General features: G+C 39.9%; 3 protein-coding genes across 11 annotated transcripts in view; all 3 read left to right on the forward strand.

Annotated features, from left to right (window-relative positions):
• fam184ab (family with sequence similarity 184 member Ab) overlaps window positions 1-1,388 on the forward strand; it is a 206,115-nt gene extending 204,727 nt beyond the window's left edge. For 2 of the 4 annotated variants that reach the window (XM_040018045.1, XM_040018042.1), the window contains one exon: window positions 352-433. In XM_040018045.1, the coding sequence (XP_039873979.1) occupies window positions 352-433 (82 nt within the window). Of the gene's footprint in view, window positions 1-351 lie in introns of all 4 variants that reach the window. The other 2 variants (XM_040018043.1, XM_040018046.1) reach the window with 2 other exon arrangements.
• Window positions 1,389-1,444: 56 nt separating this feature from the next.
• Window positions 1,445-4,991, forward strand: ptrhd1 (peptidyl-tRNA hydrolase domain containing 1). The gene is given in 3 exon segments (XM_040018068.1): window positions 1,445-2,909; window positions 3,815-3,874; window positions 3,876-4,991. Coding segments are annotated over 3 exon segments (381 nt in total). The 5' UTR covers window positions 1,445-2,699; the 3' UTR covers window positions 3,987-4,991.
• Window positions 4,992-9,567: 4,576 nt separating this feature from the next.
• ncoa1 (nuclear receptor coactivator 1) overlaps window positions 9,568-22,311 on the forward strand; it is an 82,598-nt gene continuing 69,854 nt past the window's right edge. For 4 of the 6 annotated variants that reach the window (XM_040018580.1, XM_040018585.1, XM_040018587.1 and 1 more), the window contains exon 1: window positions 9,568-10,209. The gene's annotated coding sequence lies outside the window, so the exon portion shown is untranslated. The remainder of the gene's footprint in view (window positions 10,210-22,311) is intronic. The other 2 variants (XM_040018583.1, XM_040018582.1) reach the window with 2 other exon arrangements.

Consider the following 22,311-nt stretch of genomic DNA (forward strand, 5'->3'; position numbering starts at 1 on the left):
GTGAATGTTTGTTTTTGATTTTGGAGGCAAAAAAGGAAAAAAGTTTTTAGCTTTGGATCAGATTGTGGAGCTTCACTGGAGGAAGGCCGCTCAGCTGAACCTATATTTTCCTGAGAGATGAAAGCATTAGAGCATCATTTTCTTTTCAATCAGAAAGTCGTCATTTGAGGCTAAAGTTGGATTATTATAAAAACACATCGACTTTTAAGATTCTTCGGTGTGAAAAAATCTGAGAGCGTTAAAGTGAAGCTTGTGCTTTTCACCCCTTTATGTTTAAGACTAAACGAGCTGAGCGATCAGCCTCTCACTTCTCTTTCCTTAACTTTCTGTTTGTGTGTGTCCGTCCTGAAGCCCTCCTGAAACAAAGGACTCTGCCATCGACTCCCCGGACGCTCAGCGCCAGGAGTGGTTCGCCCAATACTTTTCCTTTTGATCGACCACAGACCTGCAAACACAACGATTCAGCATGTCAACCGAACTTTTAAAAAAAAAGAAAAAGAAAAAGAAAAAACCTGATGAAAAAAAACAAACAAAAAACTGGAAAAAATCTTCAAACTATTTGTTATTTATCGTCATTGATCGGTTCGGGGATCAATCCATTTTGGAATCAGTCGACCGAAACTGTAAATCCTGGTTTGAGAATCGCTTCTCCTCGACGTGTCGATCAAGCGCACAGAACCTGATGTCGCTGATTTCCACTTCTGGGAGAAACGCCACGATTTTCCACTTCCTGCCGTTGACCGAGACCAAAGTGAATTGAACCCGACCGCGACATCAAATGTCATCGCTCCGATCTGATTTGATTGTTTGATTCTCTCTGATTGTTTCACTGTGGAGGAGTTTCTCTCGTAGTACAGTGACAATGATCATCCGTATGTTTGATGTTTATTTCATTCCTTTACTCTTCGACTTATTTTGCAGTTTCTTGGAACTAGAATAAAATATGAGTGGTGCATTTTCATGCTGCTAATTGCCATTGTTGGACTACAGTAAGAACTATATATAAAGAATTATACGGTAGGTAATTGTGCTCTCTTTGTACGTGGGCCCCACTGCATACAGCATCTTAGACTAGGAGGGCTGATCTAAGACCAGTTCGCCTCCTCATTTATGGTGACATTAACTTCGGACCTGATCCTAGATCAGTTACACTTCTCTGGCGTGCTCCGTGAATACAGGCTCTGATTTTAGGACGGCACCATCATGGCGAGTTTGTTACAGCTGCATAGAAGTTTCAGCCGATTTTGGTAGAATATTAAAACCTGTTTGTATGGTCGTCTGTCTCAACACAGATATAATGATGTCTCACCAATTTTAAAATCAAAAATAGCATATTTTATATTTATATTATAATGTGTATGCTTAATAAATTATTATTGTGACATTTACTGGCGTTTGCTTGTCTTTTTTTTAATGAACTGGTGGTTTGTGTTTTTTTTTTTTCCATTATTGAAGTTAACTTATTTTGTTATGAGGTATAAAAAAATAAAAAATAAAACAAAAGCTTTTAGTTTTTGTTGAATTAATACAGGAGTGAGGGGAAACAGATGGAAAAGCAGAGGAAGAGACGGTACTCTAAATACACAGGGCTGATTGGGGTGAAAGGAAGAGACGCGAGGTGTCGAGGCAGCGAGTTATAAAGCGAATGAGACATCCTCAGTTCAGAGCTTCATTTTAACGACATGTCAGTTCAATGTGACGTGCGGAACGACTGCTTCATTAAGAGCTTGTGCTGCACTGGGGCAGAAGGTTTGCGCATCTTAAATAACTCACTATGAACAACACAGCTGTCAACAACACACCCGCGAGTGTTTATCCTGCTCCTCCTGGAGCCCACCCTCACACCCTTACACTGTCCTCCAAAGCCTAGACACAGATTTATCCTAACATGTATGCATTGTGTTGTTTGGTCAACACAACACACTCCCTCATGCTGGGGGCAGGACTCTACAGACAAATACTTTTCAGTAGAAATTAAAAGTAGACGTAAAGGTTGTCTTGAACACTGTTGTGCTCACTGGAGATATGAGATCACATCATCAGCAGAGCAGCTTTATGGGCTTTATGATGAGGCTGTTCATCAAAAATATCCCAACAGGCAGTAGAAGTAGCTACTGTCCTCCTGTGCTCTCAAATCTACTTAGTTATTTAAAATCATTTATTACTTAAACATGTTTCTATGAATTTTGTTTTTGGCAGCTTGAATTTCTGCTAAATTGATCAAATCACAGGAGGCTTTACTATTTACAGAAGTAATTGACACAATTTAGGTAAGCTCATCTGCAGACAGTTGTATATGCATTTGAAATTTGATGGACAAATAAATGGGATAAGGTGAAGGAAGAACACATTCTTATATGTATACAGATAAAATGGCTTGTAGTGTTTTTATAAATATATATTTATGATGAGTAGGATTATGATTTATGTTTAGATAGAAGAAAGAAGGTGAAAATAAAGTGGAAAAATAAGAAATATAAGGTGTGGTAGAAAAGGGGAAAATCTGTGGTGTTTACCCAGCTGTTTCCTTGTTAACGCAATCATAAATACCATAAAATCTTACATATACCAAACGAACAGGCTGCTACGCTATGGAGTCTTAACAGTGACCGCTAGAGGGCGGTAGTGCTGCTCATAACACGTTATTAACAGTTTGACCCGGAAAATAAACAGAGCCTGAGTTCCTGTCCGGGCTAAAGATGGCGGCGTCAGGAGCCGGGTCTCCCGGCCGGCTGGTCCAGTACGTAGTGGTCCGCTTGGATCTGATTCATAAACTGTCCTGGCCCCTGGGGGCCGTGATAACTCAGGCCTGCCACGCCGCTACCGCCGCCATCCACCTGCATTACGGAGATCCGGACACACAGCGCTACCTGTCCGAGCTGGACTCCATGCACAAGGTGGTGCTGGGGGTAAGACAGCCGTGCCAAACTCTGTTCAGAAATTCGCTACTTTAGCTTCTTGGAGCATATTGCGGGTTCATCGCCCGATACAGATTAAATACGGAGATGTTATAAGTCGACATTCTTATTTGAAATCAGCAGCAGCAGTAAATTTCTATATAATATCGATTTATGGCTATTATTCACAGTCATTGCTTCTCTAGCAGCATTTAAAACCCTTCATTTTAACAAATAAGAATATCAGAGTGATCAAGCTGAGCGCCGAATTAAAAGACCAGTCCTACACATTACGATACGGTGATAAATTATGCGCTAGCAGATACATTTTCCCTGTAATTCATTCGACTTTTAAAGTCTATAATTTCAAGTAGAAGTTCGCAATAAGAGATTTTTCTCCTCAGAAGCAGGGCTGTCAAACACAGAGGCCAAAGCCAGTGAAAGGTCCACTTCGGCCCAGTAGGAGGCTTTACAGTGTGTTGTGTTATTATTAACTTCTCCCAGTTTTTCAATTAAAATATATATATTTTTAAATTGCACTTCACTTTTAAAAAAAGTGTCAGAGTGCTGATTTATTCCCTATAAACATAATATGATATTACATTTTTAAGAGACTGGCAAGGGGTGTCTTTCATTTTGCCTGTTTTCAGCTTTCAAGATGTTCCCCTTTACATTTAAAAGGAAAGCATTGTGCTGGTGTATTACTCTTAACAGCTGTTGTCTATTGTTTTTACTGGGCTGCTTTATTAAACCCACCAAAGCCTGTTAGGACAAACAAAGTGGTGCATATAGAAATAGATGTACTGTCTCAGCCTCTTGTTTGGACAGACCTGCAGTGTTTTGTTCCCAGAACTCTGGCCTTCATTGCAGGAATCTGTTGCAGTCGTCAGTGAGAGTATGCTTTTTTTTGTCTCCAGGCTCCAGACGAGGCTGCCCTCTCTGGTCTGTCTGAGTCTCTGACGCAGGCTGGTGTCTCCCTACAAGCTTTGGATCGAACAGCCTGAGAACATCCCCACGTGTTTAGCCCTGAAGCCGTATCCAAAAGAGACTGTCCAGCCACTGATGCGCAAGTTCAAACTCTTCAAATGACTTCCGCTCCAAACACCGCCGCCTCGCTGAGACACTCTCCATCCGGACACTCGTTTTTATTTTAAATTGCAGTCTGCAAAATGGACAGTGGGCACTGCACCCTTCTCTGTCCAGAATTAAAATCTGAAATACTGTCTGCTAATCTGGGTTTATTTGTTCTGATGTTTTACAAAATACAAAAGCTGTGTTCATTCGTTTGTGATGTAAAAGCAAAATGAGACGCCAACAAAAGTCCCTTATCTCACCCCCAGCTGGTTCTCATTGCTCATCTAAATAAACCATTCCTGTTTAATGCAGTGTAACTCAGGTGTATGTTATCATATTGTGAATCCTCTGTTTGAAGATGAAATTTATGCCGCTATACTGATGAGTGTGGATTTACATGTCTGCACTGTTTTATAACTGGAGCTCTTGCCAGCTGATGTTTCACCGGAAGATTTGAACAATATTTATCTGTTTTACACTCTTTTATCTAAATTCATGTCACAACTGGAGCCCATCCCAGATGTTACCGGGTAAAAGTCAGAGTCCTCAAGTCACCAAAGAGCCAATCTAAAGAGACAGAGACATCTATAGCCAATTTAAAAACCCCAGCTAACCTGAAATGCATGTCTCAGTGTTAAGTTAACGTTAAAAAATTGAAAATCTTTATTTATTTATTTTCTGCTAGTGCCCCAAAGCTCTAAAGGTATCCAGGCTTCTTCCTGGGAGTTAAAAAAGAAACAGAAGAAGAAAGAATCCAAGAATTTAAAGTTATCTCATCTGCTTAATCTATAAACTGACCTAACAGCTGGCCAAGTTATCAGCTCACATTCAATGAGCCGATAAGGTTCAGAGTGTGTGTCCAATCACACTTTACTTCTATGAGGCCCTGCACTACCTGTTCATTGTTAATGAGTCATTGTAGCAAGATTAAGCAACTCTGAATCAACCTCTCTGTACACACTGCAGGTCAGTTTATTTCTCTTGCAGTTATTTCATTGATTAAATATGAGAAAGTAGCAACAAGTGCTTTCATAATTTCCTGGAGCCGTCTCATAATATCATAGAATTTCCTTTAATCGTTTAAAAACGATCTGAAAGCCTGTTTCTTTCTGGCCTGAGTTTTAATCTGTTTATTTCAGTCTAATGGATGCCAGAAACAAAAACGTATGAAACTAAATAAAAATGACCATTTCAGGTAAGTTGTTTTAATATGAATTAGATTTTTTGATTGTTTTTTCCCCCATAATCAGTCACTTGGATTTTATAATAAACACATTGAATAACTTGGAACCTCACACAGAAATAAATGCAAGCATAAAGTTTTTAATTAAAAAAAAGAAATTAATATAAATTTTCTCTATAAAATTGTCCCACAAAGCCTGGCTTCTTTTAAAATGATTATTATTATTACTGGAAATCACAAATGAGATCCAGCAAATCTTGACACACAAAGCTGAAGCTTTAAAAAGGACTCTCAGAAATTTGCCCTTTTTTCTTGGAAATTTGTAATATTTTACCACTGAATTTGAGATTTTTTTTCTCAGAAATGTGAATCTTTTGATTGTAGATTTTTTTTCTATACATTTAGATTTTTTCTGACATTTTTGTTATAAATTTGAAAAAAACAACAACTATATTTTTCTTGTTTGTTTTAGTTGTTTTTATGTTCTTTAGTTAATGTACTAGGTAAGAAATTAAGTAAATGTCTGCTGCCTTTAGATTTATACGTTACTTCAAAGCTGTCTGTAAAGTTTGATCAGCCAGTGTGCTGCCAAACGCTGCCAGTGAACTCCATGCTGACCGTCTCGCCCAGTGTAACGAACAGTGTTGGTCAAGTTACTTAAAAATAGTAATTAGTTACTAATTACCGATTACTTCTCCAAGAAAGTAATCCAGTTACTTATCGATTGCCTATTTTCAAAAGTAATTAATTACTTTATTACTTAGTTTCTTCCCTTGCAGAGTGTACAGTGGACGCTAATGTTTTTGTAACTGTTTACCGAATCAAACTCAAAGTAATGTCAGTACACACTTTAAACGCTGCGCGGTCGCACTCTCTCCTGCACTCCATATTATGCATCGTTGATCTGCACAGGTGTCTGTTGCTGCCACGGACGTCGCACACTCATACATCATGTGAGACACTCTCGCAAACAAAATTACGGTTTAGTAACGCAGTAACACAGCGTGCTTACAGGAAAGTAACAGTAATCTAATTACTTTACTCATTACTTCAAAAAAGTAATCAGATTACGTGTTACTGCCCATCTCTGGTGACGAATAAGAGCAAAACCTCATGGATGACAAAAGAGAAAAAGAACACTTGAGCCTTGGACACTGTAGACACCTCACCTGAAAACTGCAGAAATTAAAATGTAAAAAAAAATTATACTTACATCAAGTAATTTCTCATTTTGAATACGCTCCTGTTTCTTATCCCACGTCTGTTTACTGTTTTTCCAACCTGCAGAAGTAGACGATGGATCTAATAACATCCCCGTAATAACATCAATAGACCATCATTAGAAAATGAACTTCAACCATTTTTAAAAAGTAATTAAAATATTTTTATCTGATACAGGCAATGCAGAAACTGAGCAGCTGCAGGACAGTTAATAGCTACAGCTAACCGTCCACCTCTGACCCTATACTCTACACAATGTACAGTTCAACCTTAGCGTTTTCACTCATAAAGTACACGTAGAAGTGGTCAGAAGATCACAATAACTCTTAACTGAGTCACTCTGACAATAAACTAGAGGTCTGAGAGAAACCAAAAGTTGCTGTAGAGCCTCTCAGCTGCTCTTTTTGCTGTTGTGTTAACACAAACTTCAGATGTTTGTGATGTTCATAAACATACGCTTTCTCTCTGCGTGCAGTTTTATCCAAAAAGACTCAGAAATAATTCATGCTAGCGCCACACTGTCAGTTGTTTTTATTTATGCTTCACTGAGAGGCTATCAAGCTTGACACTGGATATTTTAGGAACCTATTTTCTTTCCTAACAGGGATCTCAGCCATGACGTTAAAAAAAAGGAAGAATAACTTGGAATCAAGCCGACTGCGAGCACAGCAGTAGTAAATTAACTGTAGATCATTTACATTATAAACTTGGGCTGTAAATGCATAACAAAAATGGTTTTAATCCAGGCGTGACTCATCTTCAGATTTCACCACTACTTTCAGGCACGCTGTAAAGAGGCATTTAACAGGCATTATTAAATTTGAAAAAGGCAATAAAAGACAGATAAACAACAATAAATCCCACGTTTAGAACTCCATGTGTCCAAACGCCTGCTTTCATAACTCATAACCTTGAACTCTGAAGTAAAAGCGCTCTGAAGTATGCGAGTGACCAATCAACATATCACACACAATGTAATTACTTCAGTGTATTTCCCAGAATATGCTGCCTTAAACACGCTACTGTAATTTTATCATAACATCCAGAGTTCAAAGGAGCGGCAGGATGACAGGCACACTTAACAGATGAGTGTTGTGCTGCTGCGTTAGTTTATAGAGATGAGGATATACGCTATATTTATAAATTTGGCCTCAGTGGTTTCCAAAACTTGCCAGAAAACAGCAGAAGATGAACTGCGAGCTCTGACAGAGCAAAGTCCGTGCACGTCTCTGTGACAGTGTTTTCATGTGAGGGGAAACGAAAGCAAAATAATGATCAGCATTTATATAAAATTAAGTTAAAGATGCCAAATGACAAATCAGATCTGCTTCTGCAGATGCTTACAGTGATTTTTCACTTGTTGGGCAACTCCGTCATCTGGTTCAAATGAACCAAAAACAGAAGCGGTGCTGAAGGGGGGTCTGGGGTGGCATCGACCCATACTGAACGTGTACGCAGTGTGTTGTGTTCCTGTTGCACTTTTAGTGACCAGTGGAGTCCAGATTGGAAATGCAGTTTGCTGATAAGCTCAATGATAACAAAGAAAACATGTCGCTGTTTTCCAGCAACATTTACGATCAGTTATTGATTAGTGGAGCTCAAATAAGTGATTAACTTTGTATGGCTCCTTCACTAAAATTCTGTTTTCTAACTTTTCATTTATATATTTGAGAGTTTTTTGTCACATAGTGTTTATTTCTTCTTGACTGTCAGCTTTTATCTCAGTATTTCTTTTGGTAATTTTTTTTAAGAAATTGACCTGATTTTACCCTTTACATATATCTCTTAAATTTGCCATTTTTTCATACATTTGCCTGTTTTTTTTCCTGTAAATGTGTGAAAAATACTGTCAATTTGTAAAGTTTTTTTTCTTATGATAAATTTAACTGCCTAATTTATTTATTTATTCTTTTCTAAATCTGACATTTTTTTTATAGTAAATCTGTTTGCAGATTTTTTTTTCTTCCTCCCATCATTGCCAAATGCTTGCTGAGGGGACTGTCTGTTCATTGGGTCTTTCTCTGTCTGTTCATTGGGTCTTTCTCTGTACAGTATAAAACACCTTCAGATTACTTTTTCTTTTGCTGAAACGGTGCTTTATGAGTAAACTGTTGAGTACAGTTTTAATGTACCTGTATTTTAAGTAATTTGACACCTTTCTACTTCAACTACACCCGATTTTGGATGCAGATATGGTTCTTGGTACTGTATACCGTGCATCCCAACTTTAGTTACCTATTATTTGTATAACTCCACTAATACACTGAATTGGTGAAGTTATATTATTAAAATACAACCGTATATTGGTATATAAGAAATTCATAATTAATTTCAAAACAATTAGAGTGATGTACATACTGATAAATCAAAATATAGGATTCACTAAAATTGCATGTATGAATTTGAATAAAGACTGTTAAACTTTAAGTACATTTTGATGATAAAACTTTAGCATTTTCACCAATTTTTTTTTTTCACCTTTGAGAGTTATCAGGAAAGGTGGAAGAGAGCAGGGGAAGGGCAAAATTCCCAGCTTGCAGCATAGTGGTCACCTCCTTAACCTGGAGAGTTACTGGTGTACATACAAAGTATTTAATGTACTACTTTCTGTAAACACAGCACAGAGCTGCACATGAACCTGAAAATCAATGACATCCATCAGTCAGTCCATCGAACCAGAACTGGACCAAAGGTGTGACCAAAGGTGACACCTGGAGCAAAGGCCAACTTCAGATCCGACTCATCTCTTTGCCATGATGACAGCTTGAGAATCCTGACATGTACCAATCTGCAGATCTATCTCACACTCCAGCTTTCCATCACTTGTGACTCCCAGATTCCATGACGCTTGAACTCTCTCGCCTTGGTGCAGCTTTCTGTAGGAGACCCAATGTTTTCTACCTGCCCTTCCCAAACCATGTTTTCTTGAAAACGCCCCGGCGAGATATATGACACATCAGGGATTTTGCACAGTGCGTGTACGGCATCTGGATTTAGGAGGCCTAATAGTTTCCAGAAAGCATCAGTGCTCACCCTCCTCCAGTCACTCGGTGCGGCTAAATACACGCTGTATGTCTGCACATTCACCCTGACACATGCGACACATTAATCACATGTAATCAACAGTCGGGTCTCCCCTCTGTCAGCACTGTGGAAGCGTCTGCCCGCTGCCCTCGGCGTGAGCGCGCCTCGACGCTCCGCGCGCACGAGCAGCCCTGTTTGTTTGTGTTGAGCGATTGGAAATGGCGGAGAGCAGAGACCAAAGCGATAACTCGGGCTAGCAAAAGCAAGTGCGCCGTCATTGAAACGCAGAAACCTTTCGCAAGTGGTCCTCGGAGTTACTTACTGTTTGCTGCTGCTGACGGGACACAAGTCGCACGCGAGGTGAGCGGATTTTCGGAGCGAGGTTTGGATTTAGCGGAGCTACTTAGCTGGCTAAGCTAACCGTGCTAGCAACCTGGCGTTAGCTGGCTCAGAGTGGTGTGTGTGTGATTTTAAGCACGCAGGCTTGTTTGTCAACATAAGCTGACGTTAAATTGATAGCGAGCCAGCTAACATACAACTCCCCCGGTCACCCATCTTAACCTGAGTGTGTTTGTAACATGGTGGCCACAGTTAAGCGCAGATTTATCTGTGCAAAGTGAGAGTGGATAAAAAAGTCAGACATCTGACCATCCTGGTCGCCAGCAAGCTGCAAGTTAAGCTGGTCAACCAAGTTAGCTAACTGGCTTGCTTTGCACACAGTCTAAACTGACTCTTTTGTTTGCCTGGGAATTAATCAGCCAGCGTGAAGCAAGGTCTCAGTGTTTGCAAGCTGAACGGACGGCTGAACAGGTAAGCATCGCCGTGAATGCATGACATGTCATCCCTACAAACCCTGACTCAAGTGGCTGCAGCAGCGCAGGGTGCGCTCAGGGCCTCCAAACTTGCCTGACTAATTTTTGGTTTTTCCACATAACGTTACTAAATTTCACAGACACCATCTTCTCCAGCGGGATTTAAAACGTGCAAAGCTCCGCGGAGCTTTTTCTTTCACTCCTTTTCCCCTCCTCCTCCTTCACTCCCCCGCCACCTGCAAAGAAACGAGATCAGGCAGGTCTTATGTAATATGGTAGAGCCGGCCTCAAGGTGTCGCTATGGTTCATTCAGGCCGGATTCACAAATCAGCGTGGCTTACAGGCTTTGATGGTGGGCGTGTCCGACATTTGGCGGTATCCATTGTCATAGCAGCAGCACTTAGCCAGGCTAGCTGCGTGTTAGCATAGACAATATAAACATGTCTGCCTGTCACGGCAGGTCGTGAAATAGTCACAGCCCTTTAATCCACTGACTTTTTGTTTCTGGCTATGAACTTTCCTTGGACTCGTGTCACGTTAGTGCGCACGAAATCCACGTTTTCCAGAGGGAATAAGTCCACATATGGAGGCTGTAGGAAGAGGGTTGGTGGTGGAGTCGATCATTTTTGCCTAATACTTGATCTCTGTTTACACATTTGCTTTGCAAACAGAGGTTGGTGGTTGAATTCCAGCTGTGGACACAAATGGATTGTGTCAGGAAAAGCAGCCTGTTTAAAGTTGTTCCAAATGAAATGTGGTACTGTGAACTACCCTGTTAGGTAAACTATAATAATTTTCAATTATAACGCAGCTATTGCTCTGTTTTCAGGGTGAATGTGGAAGGTATACATGCTGCAGACATGAGCAAATGTGCAAATTTGTGTGACTGAACATGAGGAAACTTTTTCTCACTATTTAGCTTGCATTCTTTCCGATGACCAACAGGGGATGACTTCTTTTCTTGTCTGCCATATATCTGCATGTCCTCCTTCTGTACATCTATGAATCTTCTCTTTGCTCTTGTCCAAAACTCTGTCTACACTGTGGTAGAACAGTTTGCTTCCGTTTTACCTGGTCTACTGCATGCACAATATTCCTACTTTCCTGCTATCCATCATATCAGCCAGGTCTCACCCTTTAAGTGTAAGGACTGTGACTGATACAGTCCCTACTCTTACTTCCACACTCCTGCTTTTCCTTCTCTCTTGCTGCCTCCTAACATGCCTTCCCCCTCTATTCTCCCTTTGTTTTTAGCCAACAGCAGCACAGTTTTCACTGGCATTGTGTTGGCCAACAGCACCGGAGGTGGTTGTTGTTAACCCTGGGACCCAACCGATCCGTCATGACAATCTTATTCTTGATGGTCCATGTGTTTAATTGAGAAATAATTTTACACCAGAGGCTTTTCCTGATATATTCCTTCTCATTAATCTGGCCTTGGGACCAGCAGTAGGAGTACACTGGCTTGTGCCAGTGTCAGGTTTCAAGGTTTCAACAGGGGAGTGACTGGTTTCCAAATGACTTATAAATGTTAATGTTTATATAGAAGTTTAAATGCCTTGAGTTCCCTTGCTCTGTGACCTCAGTAAGCACTTTACTGGTAAACTTCCTTGGTTCAGTTGCTTGTTTCATATTGACTAAAATAAGTTAATTTTATACTTTATAGTCAAATAAAGAGTCAGAAAATAGGATTGTATTCTCAGTGGCGAGTGCATCACAGTCATATCCACCCCTTGCTGTTCATGTCAGGTTTCAAAACATCAACGTGTCAACATGCCATTCATCATAGGATTTCACCAACCTGTGGATGGGCCCATATTTATACTCTCAATGCTTATTATGCTTATTTCTATGCTTTTTATTTCTATCGACTTCTCATTCATTTTGATTGCCTGAAACATGTGCCAGTACTTGAAAAGTTTTACTAAATGAGCACTGAAGCCTGAGTGGTTCTACTTTGTTTACCTGTAACTTGTGCCTTGAATCTTGTGCAGAACCTCAAAGTGTCTATAATGTCGGTTATAGCTGTGTGGTGTCATCAGGTGCAATTTCAAAAATGTGTGTAACAGCCAGTAATTTAGGTTACTCTTGCATGTATTTGTGTTGTAGTTGGTCCTTTGTGTTAAACCAAGTGTTTGTGTTTAAGTCAAAAGACTAGCAGTGAAAACTGTTCTCTTCAGCTGTTTGATGTGCTTTTCATATGTAGTTTTAAATCATTGATGTTGTTCTTCCCCTTCATTGTAAACTCCGTCAACTTTTTCGCCAGTCAGCGTCTTACCTGTGCTTATTGTTACAACATGCAAATAGACATGCACTATAATTCCACTTCAGAGTACAGCTTAACCCAATATTATGTGGCACAAGGCTGAGAACTTAAACTCTTTGGAGTTTGGTTTCATGTGGAGCTCTTGTGAGATCATGAGGATGAATAGGGTCCTATGGAGCTGTAGCCCAAAAAATGTAAATTTAATGAAGCAAACATTTTTTGTGAAATACTTTCCTTAAATACTAGTGATGTCACAACACCATGAGCTGCTTTACAGCATCCAGTATTTTGGTTTCAGACATGAAGTGAGAAGCAGAGAATTTCCCCTTCAACCAGCTGCTTTCTATACATAAATGGTCTGTTGTAGTTTAACTGCCTTTAACTAATTCTGGCTTTTAGTTATTGTTTGGACAGTGGTGCCATTGAAGGAGTGTGTCCTGTCGTAAATCCTTAACTGACCAGTCATCATGCATATGATCAATTCTAGTGTTTTTCGGGAAAAAACAAAGGTCATAAGTGTTGTTTTATTTTGGGTTGGACACATTATCAGTACTCTGTGGGGGTGTTTTTTTTCTAGAAGCACGTGTAAATGATTAGTTTACCTATTTAGCTCCTTATACTCCTTGCAAGATGATCCCTGCTGTGCCTCCAGCTGAACTGAAGCCAGTTTCTGTACTTATTAATTAATAGGATTGGAATGATAATGGGAATGGCACTTCTTGCTTGTCCTCTCCATAAGGCTGTTTGAAACATTGGAAAATGCTTAGGGATAGTGGATGGTAATTTTGCATAGGGTTAGGGTTATGCGCACCATTGTGAACAGAGGTGGCATTTGGAAACTGAATTGGCAGTCTTTGACTTCCATACACTTGACTACAAAGCAAAAACATTTCAGCTAAAAATATAGATTTTAAGTAGCTTCAAACATAATATGATGCTTAATGGGGGGAAATACTGCCAAGTTGATATATTCTACGAGGGGTCAGCTGTACATTGAACTCTAATTCAAACTGATCCTTGGGATGCTGCAGGTTTGTCTTCATGGGCACAGCTTCACACTTGCTTGAAATTTAATTATGATCAAAATACAAACAGTTAATTATTGTGATGTATTTCCACTAAACTTGTTCCCAGAATTGTCTCTGATTATTCCAATTTTCACCAAAGTTTCACGCATTTCCAGGCATTCACAGTTTCACACGGGGAGCTGTGATATGATGCTGCATTTATATCGTGTTTAATCTGTTTGGATGTTGTTAACACCCCTAGTAAAAAACTGAATGCAGCTTGTTTGATAGTTATTTATTTTCAAATGGATATTCTTACAGTGAATAAACCTTAAGGCTAAGCTGATGTTGCTGATCATTTACTGATTACCTTAAATATTAGGATTACAATAGGCTGCTCATAAATTCTATTTGAGCTTTATTAATACTTTGAAATTTGACCTTTTATTGCAATGGTAACTGACAAATGGTGTTTAAACAGTCATCTAAATTGTGCCTTAAGAGTTCTGTCTTTGATATGTAAACAGAAGTCTGTGATAAGAGGGCTGAATTGGGCTTTGCTCCTTGAGTGTAAATCTGTTTTACATGCAGGGGAGGCAATGGATATTTCCATAGATCCCAAGTTAACAAGTTAAAGTTTTCCAGTTGACTGTTTTCAGACACAAAATGCAAGAAAATGCAAAGCAGCTGCGGTGACTCAACGGCTTATTATGCATAGGCTTTAAGAATTAAGCTGTTTTTTTTCTTGTAGCCTGAGATCTTATGCTTACCAAGGTGTATTTGTCAGATTACTTTTCTCCAAATCCTAAAATAATATCTTTGTAAGCTTTTGCAGGTATTTTTAGGGGAAAATCATTTGATTTTTCTTATCATGCATGGAGCAATTGACTGCTTTGTTTTTGCTTGAGTGTGCTCAGTGATAGCTGCTAATCTGTTTGAGTAGTACGTGTAGTATTGCTGCTGCAGACTTTGTCTTGTTCTAAGTGAAAGCATTGTAACTGGGCTTCATTTGACCGAGATGTAGCCCACATAAGTATACGGAGTTCAGCGTAGGCCTCAGTTATTCAGCTCGAGGTCTCTGAGTGTGGCACCAGCATGGCAGCACATTAAGCCCAACAAGATTGTCAAAACAAAACGAGGCTGGAAGTAGCGAATTTCACTATTATTGTTTTGCAGCGTTTAAGAAAAACAAACAAAAAACATCAAAACTAATATTTAAATAATGGATAGACTTTGTTTACAGCTTAGAGGCAGCGAAAAGATATAGATAATAACCACTGTTTTTCCTGGTTTAAAGAGAACCTCTTTTTGGTGACATATAAGCTCAGTTGGTCATACAGTAAACGTACAGTAAAGGCAATCGATGAGAGTTACTTGTTTAACAGAAGTCTATGGATTTTCCTGCCCATTAGATAAACAGCCCAGTCATCCACACCTTTATAGGGGACATGAAACGCTATACATATAAAGGCTAATTTACACCATTGAGCTCTGCTCTTAAAAACTGTTTTAAAAACATGTTTCGTGCCATCTTCTGTCAGTATGGAACATGTGTCATGTGCTTGGTTGGTTGCAGCTAATAGACTTAGATTAGTTTATTATAGCTACCTAGAGACAGCATTGATACTGAAGAGGAAAATAACGACACTAAAATTAAAAATCAGTTTAAGGGGATCGCATTTGTGCTGCCCCAGACTGCAGCAATGAGTTTTATGTACTGTCCACTGTTCTGTCTGTCCCTGTAGCAGTAAGTGGCTGTTTGGCTAGCTGCATTTAAATGGGAAAATCTAGCTATGTTGGGGTTTTTAAAGCACTTAATATGAATGGTGTGGAGGAGAGCCTGTTTGAGCCAGGTGACATGCCAAAGCATGGCATCAGGTCAGATGTTAAAATACAAAGTACAAATGCCCTGAAGTCTGTAAGATGTGGTAGTTCATAAGAGAAAATGTTTGTTTGCAGTTTTGAGCTATTTGACTGGAGATTTATTATCATAATACTGCAATTTGTTGACTTTTGTGAGGGTTGCTTTGTTTTACTTTCAGAGTGTCAGGGATCAGGTTGAAATGGTCCACTGGGGCGTATTTTGCCTATGTGTTCGTGAGTGCATGTGTTTATTGATACTGGGATGCCTGTGAGTCATGCAGTTGTATTGTATTACCTGGTCTGAACTTCTTAAATCTGGTCTACACATACACTCCATATTCTGTTAATTAAAAACAAACTGAAACTAATAAACACATGCATAGGGCTGGGCTATGTCATACCGTTCACGGTAATACCGGTGTAATGTTGGGCAACGATAAGAAAATGAAATATCGCGATAGAATATGGGTAAAACACGCATGCGCAGTGCCTTTGTTTTCATACGCACATGGCGGCGACGCAGAATGAGAAGGGCAAAAGCGAATCGTTGAATGAAACGGATGAACCAGAATTGGTTTGTAAAAATGCTGCAACTTCAGTGGTGTGGAACTGGTTTGGCTTTCGTCCGTCAGATACACAACAAAGCACTATTTCTGGTAGAGCATGCTAGCGGGCCGTCGTTATTACCGTGTTTTTTGGAAAATAAGGCACACTGTAAAATCAATCCTTTGATTTTTCTGAAAATCGACAGTGCCCCTTATAATCACGTGTGCCTTATGTTTGAATTCTGGTTGTGTTTACTGACCTCAAAACGATTTTATGTCGTACACGGCGCTCGAAAATCTGTCAAATGTTTTAGTACGACTTTGCTAAGCTATGAAGTGCACCGCTTGATGGATTGTCGGAGCATTACGGCTATCGTAGGCAGGAGGCTCGCGGACTGATACGCACTGTGCTTCAACATAACATTACCGTATTGTGTGTCTATAACCTCTTTTTAAGTTTTGTGGATATTATACATGGTTATGCTCAGGATATGTCGGCCAATTTCCACTAGAAATGCCTTTTGGTTAAACCTTCAGCAAGGAGTTTGGATTTGCGCTGTTACATTTTTATATAACTTTAATGCACATAAAAAAGCTGCTTGTTTAAGTGAAAATACATTGATGGTTTTTTTTTTTTTTTGCACTAATAAAGTTGAGGAGTTGTAAAGTATTTTGCCTAGTGTCAATCATATTGTCAGTTATATCGTTATCGCAAAATTTCAAATGTATATCGTGATAAATATTTTTGGTCATATCGCCCTGCTCTACACATGCACTGAGAGTAGAAAACTCATCCAAAGAAGCGAATTGGAACTCAGCTGAAAAGAATACATGAAAACTAAATAAAACATGGACAAACACAATTATTAGATCTCTGCCGTGCGGTGATATACCAAAGCTCAGTAATTACATTTGAAAGAGAGACTTAATGTAAACTGTAGATGTGTAAGCAGCTGATTTTACAAGAGGATAATAATATGCATTTAATACCGTTTTTCTGTCCAGTTCCATTATTACGTTATGGCACAAGCAATGAAGCCTACCTAAGGATGAGCTACGTTTGAGGCATATTGTTGGGAGTGGGATCCCTCCTCCTCCTCCTCCACACTCAGCTCTGCGTCTGTATGGAGAACAAGCAGCCATTTTAGCACTCAGCAGTGCTGCAGCCTGCCTGCCACTGTCACAGCTTTCTTCTTCTAATTAATGCTGTTTGTTTTGAAGCCCCCAGGATACCTGCAGCCAACCTGAGAAAATGCCACAGTGTGCTTTCACTTTGGGTCACATAGAAAAAGATGCCTGATGATGATTGGTCTCTGTTGAGAGAGATCAGTGAGGGTCACCTGACTGCCACACTGATCTTATGGCTCAGCGTGTACATTAGTCAGTGTTTAGTGGTGTCATAAAGCTGCAGATTGGAACAGAAGTCTCTGACTGAATCTTGTTTGTGCATTTCCATAAAATTTGCACATAAACCATATTTAGCTGCTTTGATGAATAATGTGTAGTTTAATGGATGATTCAGTTCAGTCTTCTTTACTTTGTCTGTCTTTGTGTTTAACATAAAATCAGACAGAGAGTACTGACATTTAATTAGGTATACTCCTGTTCCTATTCAGCCTTGGCTTTGAGTACCTGTCAGAGTGTCAATCTGATACCAGTGTTTAGTTAATAAACTGTATTCCTCGCTGTCAGGAAGAGACTTGGGTGAACTGGGAAAACTTTCCTAACTTTGATAAATAAAAGTGAGAATTAATTACAAACAAAAATATTAATTTACTGAACCTATGTTAAGTAGTAGAGTAAATTTCATGTTTTCCATCCGTCCATTTCCTTTTCTGTAAGATTTATGTAATAGATTTGATTCGGGGTCACGTTGGGGCTGGAGTCGATCCCAGCTGTGATGGTGCAAGGGGCAGGGTACACTGTAAACAGGTCACCAATCTGGACTAATACACAGACAGACAACCACGCCAATGGCTAATTTAGAATCACCAACTAACCTAACCCCATGCATGTCTTTGAACTGTGGGAGGAAGCCAGAGTACTCAGAGAACCCACACAGTCACAGGGGAGAACATGCAAACTCCCTTAAACTGAAAGGCCTCAGGCTGGGTTAAAACCCAGGACCTTCTTGCTATGAGGCACCCGGACATCTTTTAGTAAAGCAAAACTCAGTATTGTAGTTTTTTTACATAGTAACCACACAGTTACTGAATTTTAAAATGTATTTTTAAAGTACAGCAAATGTCTGTAGGTGCATGCAGCAGTTAAGACAGACCCAGGTGGTAGTGGGCTGCTGGATTTTAGTGAAGGTGTTCATGTCTTCCTGAGGAGGCATTGTAATAACGTCCTCTGTCTAGCACCATCATTGAATTGCATTTTTTAATTTAACTGTACTGGCATTCCCATCAACCACTGTGCTTTGTGGTTAGAGCTAATTACCAAATGCCAACACACCCATGACATACATGATAATTTAATAACACGATATTAAACCAGCTTGACACTGTAGCTGCCAACATCAATTATTTCTGACAGCATTTTCATTGTGAGAATGGGATGTTTGCATTTCATCAAAGTACGACTGTGCTTTCACAGATCCCCAAAAGCTTTATATAGACTCCTGGTCAAAGTAGAGCAATTTAAAAGTAACCAGTAAAATCTTGCTGTAGATTGTACTGGTTACTTTTCTGTAACCAGTTTATCTTTCTACTGTGTGACTTAGTGCGGTGACTAAATAAGTCATCACAGAACTACACTGGCCTCCCATTCGCTACAGTGTAGTTCTGTGATGACTTGTTTAGTCACCGCACTAAGTCACACAGTTAAAAGATAAACTTGGAAGTAGGGATGGGTATCGTTTAGGTTTTATCCGATACCGGTGCCAAATTGGTACTTTTGAAACGGTGCCGGTGCTCAAACGGTGCTCGAACCGGTGCTTAAAGAATGGAGAACACAAAATTGGTCCAAAAACCTCTCATGTTCAGCTGTTTTTTGTAAAAAGATAACAATGTTAGCCTTTTCTGCAGCTATGGGGCATATATGGTATCACTCTTGGCTGGAAGCAGTGCTTAAACAATGGAAAAAACACAAACTGTGTCCAAAAACCTCTCATGTTTAACTGTTTTCCACTTTTTCTTTGGTCATTTTAGCCTTTTTGGCCAGGGTGAAGGGAGCATCTGCCATCAAACAAGAAGACAGACGCATGTAGCTATGATGAGGTTTGCTAGTTCACCTTACATGCATTAATGTAATAACGTGGTTAGCCTACTCAGCGTAAATTACACACGAACAACATTAAGCTACTCACGCAGAGAAGAACGGCTGCTGCTGCCATCATCATCCGTCATCATTTCTGCTACACTGGCAGGGCTAGGGGCCAGGACTCTATTCTTCGTGTTTTTGGGGGATGTTGCTAACTCCGGGTCCGATAACAGGCACCACACCCACAGTAGATGTGCTCGGTGTGAGGTCTCGCAGCAAGCTATCAAATACGGCGCATTTCTCGGCTTTTTAAAAAAAACGCTATGCGTCGCCAGGTGTTTCATCAGATTTGAGGTGTTACCTCCTTTGACAGTATCACAGTATCACCTTAAAGCACTTGTTGCTGCTGAGTTTGCATATTTTGCTGTGAAGTACAGCCAGACTTTTGACCGCTTAGCCTTGGGCATTTTTAATCTGTAGCTCTGCTCTAAAAGAACGTACATACCTGGGCCCGCCTACTATCCTCGGAAACGTAAAATGATTGGCTAGAATCTAAAGTGTATCACAGCTCAGGAAAAAAAAGCACCGAAAGAAAGCACCGAAATGTGCGCTGCTTTTCGGTCTGGTTACTACCGTTTATGTCAGAACCGGTGCCATCATAGCACCGGACACCGGTACCCATCCCTACTTGGAAGTCACTGCTACTACAGGGTATCTTTAAACCCTTTATCTCCTTCATATCCCCGACCAATTTAGAGTCACAGATTAACCCAACTTTTATGTTTTTGGACTATGAGAGGATGCCAGAATACACGGAAACCCACGCATACACAGAAAGACCCTAACTGACCAGGAAGCTTGCGAGTCTTCAGCGATAAACAGCACACTACAGATGCAATTGAATCATTACAGGCTTTTGCATTCATTTTTGCTACAAAGCTTGCTTTTTTTTGTTTGTTTCAAATCAAGCACATCCTTTTTCTTTACAGGGATTAGATTTCCTCCAGAGAGCTCTCACTCAACAAGATGGGCTGGTACTTATAATATACTTTTGAGCCATTTGAGCACACAAAGCGCTTTCTTACTACAAGTGTCATTCACTCCTTCATACAAGTGCTCTTTTTCCTCCTCCGCCGTAAAAGGCTGATGGCGGGTGAGTGGGCGGCATGGACACAAGAACAAGGCAACATAGGAGTTTGAAATTGACACCATAGGTGTATTTACTAAAATTCTTGTGAGTTTGACTCTCACTGACCTTGACTGCAAGGTTATTGGTCAAGTTTTATGAAATTCTTGTGAATCCCACAGCCCGAGAATGTGGAGATGTACGATTTTCAAATTGATAATGTATTTGTGTCTACTAGGAGGCTGAGGGCTAGCACAGGAGGCGGCCAGTATATTGTTCTATGCTTAAGCACTTTCAGCTTAATATTCACAAACTAACTCCAATAAATGCATCAGGATTAACTGGTTGTTTGAAATAGTTTTTTTGAGCTTTAACCCGAGATTCTGGCATTTCTGGCAAAATATATTTATATTTAAAAATCGATTCAGGATTTTAATGAATCGATATTGCTTTATTCAAGCTAAAATTGATTTTAGTCTGAAAATCGATTATCAAAACTCTCCCCTATAGGGTACTAATGCTTGTTTCTGTTCTTCTACATCACAGATGTTAAACCAGCTTTAGATTGTGACTTGGAGTGGCTACAACTTTGATCAGGTTGCTTAAATGTTTTTCATCTCTGAAAACTGTAAATATTTATGAAGCTATGAGTGCTCAAAATTGACAGGGAAACAAAACAAATCTGAACAACTTTGTGTACTTTAATGACCTGCAACTAAAAAGAAAAAAATGGGATACTTGGGGGTCAGAACCCCCCCCCCCCCCCCCTAAGATTTATAACTTCAGTTTATGTTGAATAACCCTCATCCCAAAACATAACTGCATGACATTAAACTCTTCTCCCTGCGGCCAGTTGCAGTAAAAAAAAACTATTATAGCGCTTCAGTTCTTTCTCAGTTCTTGCTTTTGTGTGCTTAAGAAATGTGTACATATCCATTTGATATGAGAAAGCAGCAGTGGATAAAAAGGTATTATGTTGTTGGCAGAGTTCCAGTTCGCATCTTGAGGTTTCTTGTTTATTTATTTCAGGTACTGCATTGTTGGCGTTAATCGCTTACTGAGGTGTGACATCTACAATTCCAGTCAAGTTTCAGCATGCAGTATGAGAGCCTTGGTTTACATACTCCATGCAGGTTGTTGTTATTACACAACAGAGCTTGTGGATAAAATAAACTTCTTTTCAGAGCACGTTTCAGATCATCTATCAAATTATGCAATGGGACGTGCAGGAGATTTTGTTTCTGCAAAACTGCAACAGATGGGCTGTTGGTGTAGTCTGTGGTTTGTCCCTGAAGTCTGGCGCTCTGAGTCATTGTGAGGCGGCAACACACACACAGGCACAAACCTACGTACATACATACATGTGTACTGTATTCAGCTGCTGCTGTGGCTAAAACAGAAACCAATGGCCTACATTCTCGCCTGAGGGGGGGGGAAAAAGGCTTGAGCAGCAGACAGTGAGAATTTGAGGGGTGGGAGGGAGTGAAGGAGAAAGGAACCGAGCACATACAGGAAGAAATTAATAGTGTAGGTGAGGAAAATAGAGTGACGAGAGTAGTAGTGGCGAGCAAGTTAACAGTCGAGCCCTAATGGCCCAGTTTTTCTGGACAAGGTCAGGCTACAATGAAAAGAGTCACCCAACAGTTTTTTCCTTGTGGATTGATTTGAGTGGATCCGAGTTGGTGTTTTCTGATGACAACTGTTTGAGTGGCAATGCTGGAAGCAGAGAAAGTGAGCAGCTTTTTTTCTCAGGTACATTAGCGTGTCTGGAGGACACCGTTGGTAATCCACCTAACAGTTGCGGGTTTCTCACCTTAGATGTGAAGCAAACAGTGTGTAATGAACATATGGGTGTTTAAACACCTCTTGTGAAGTGAAGCATGAAGGTGTCCATGTGCCTGGGTTTTAAATGGCCTTGTTTTGAGAGACTGCCAAACGTTTTTAATCAAGAAGTTCACTTGGTAATTTAAGTTAGGACTTAGGTTTGCCTCAAGGCTGAGAAATGCTTTAACCCTTTCTGCGAGTAAAATGACCAAAGTGGGGCTCTACTTGTGCTTAGCAAACTTGTACTGTTTAGAATAGATAATAA

The sequence above is a fragment of the Simochromis diagramma genome, unplaced genomic scaffold (assembly GCF_900408965.1).
Source record: "Simochromis diagramma unplaced genomic scaffold, fSimDia1.1 OVJJ01000802.1, whole genome shotgun sequence".
NCBI classification, from domain to species: Eukaryota; Metazoa; Chordata; class Actinopteri; order Cichliformes; family Cichlidae; genus Simochromis; species Simochromis diagramma.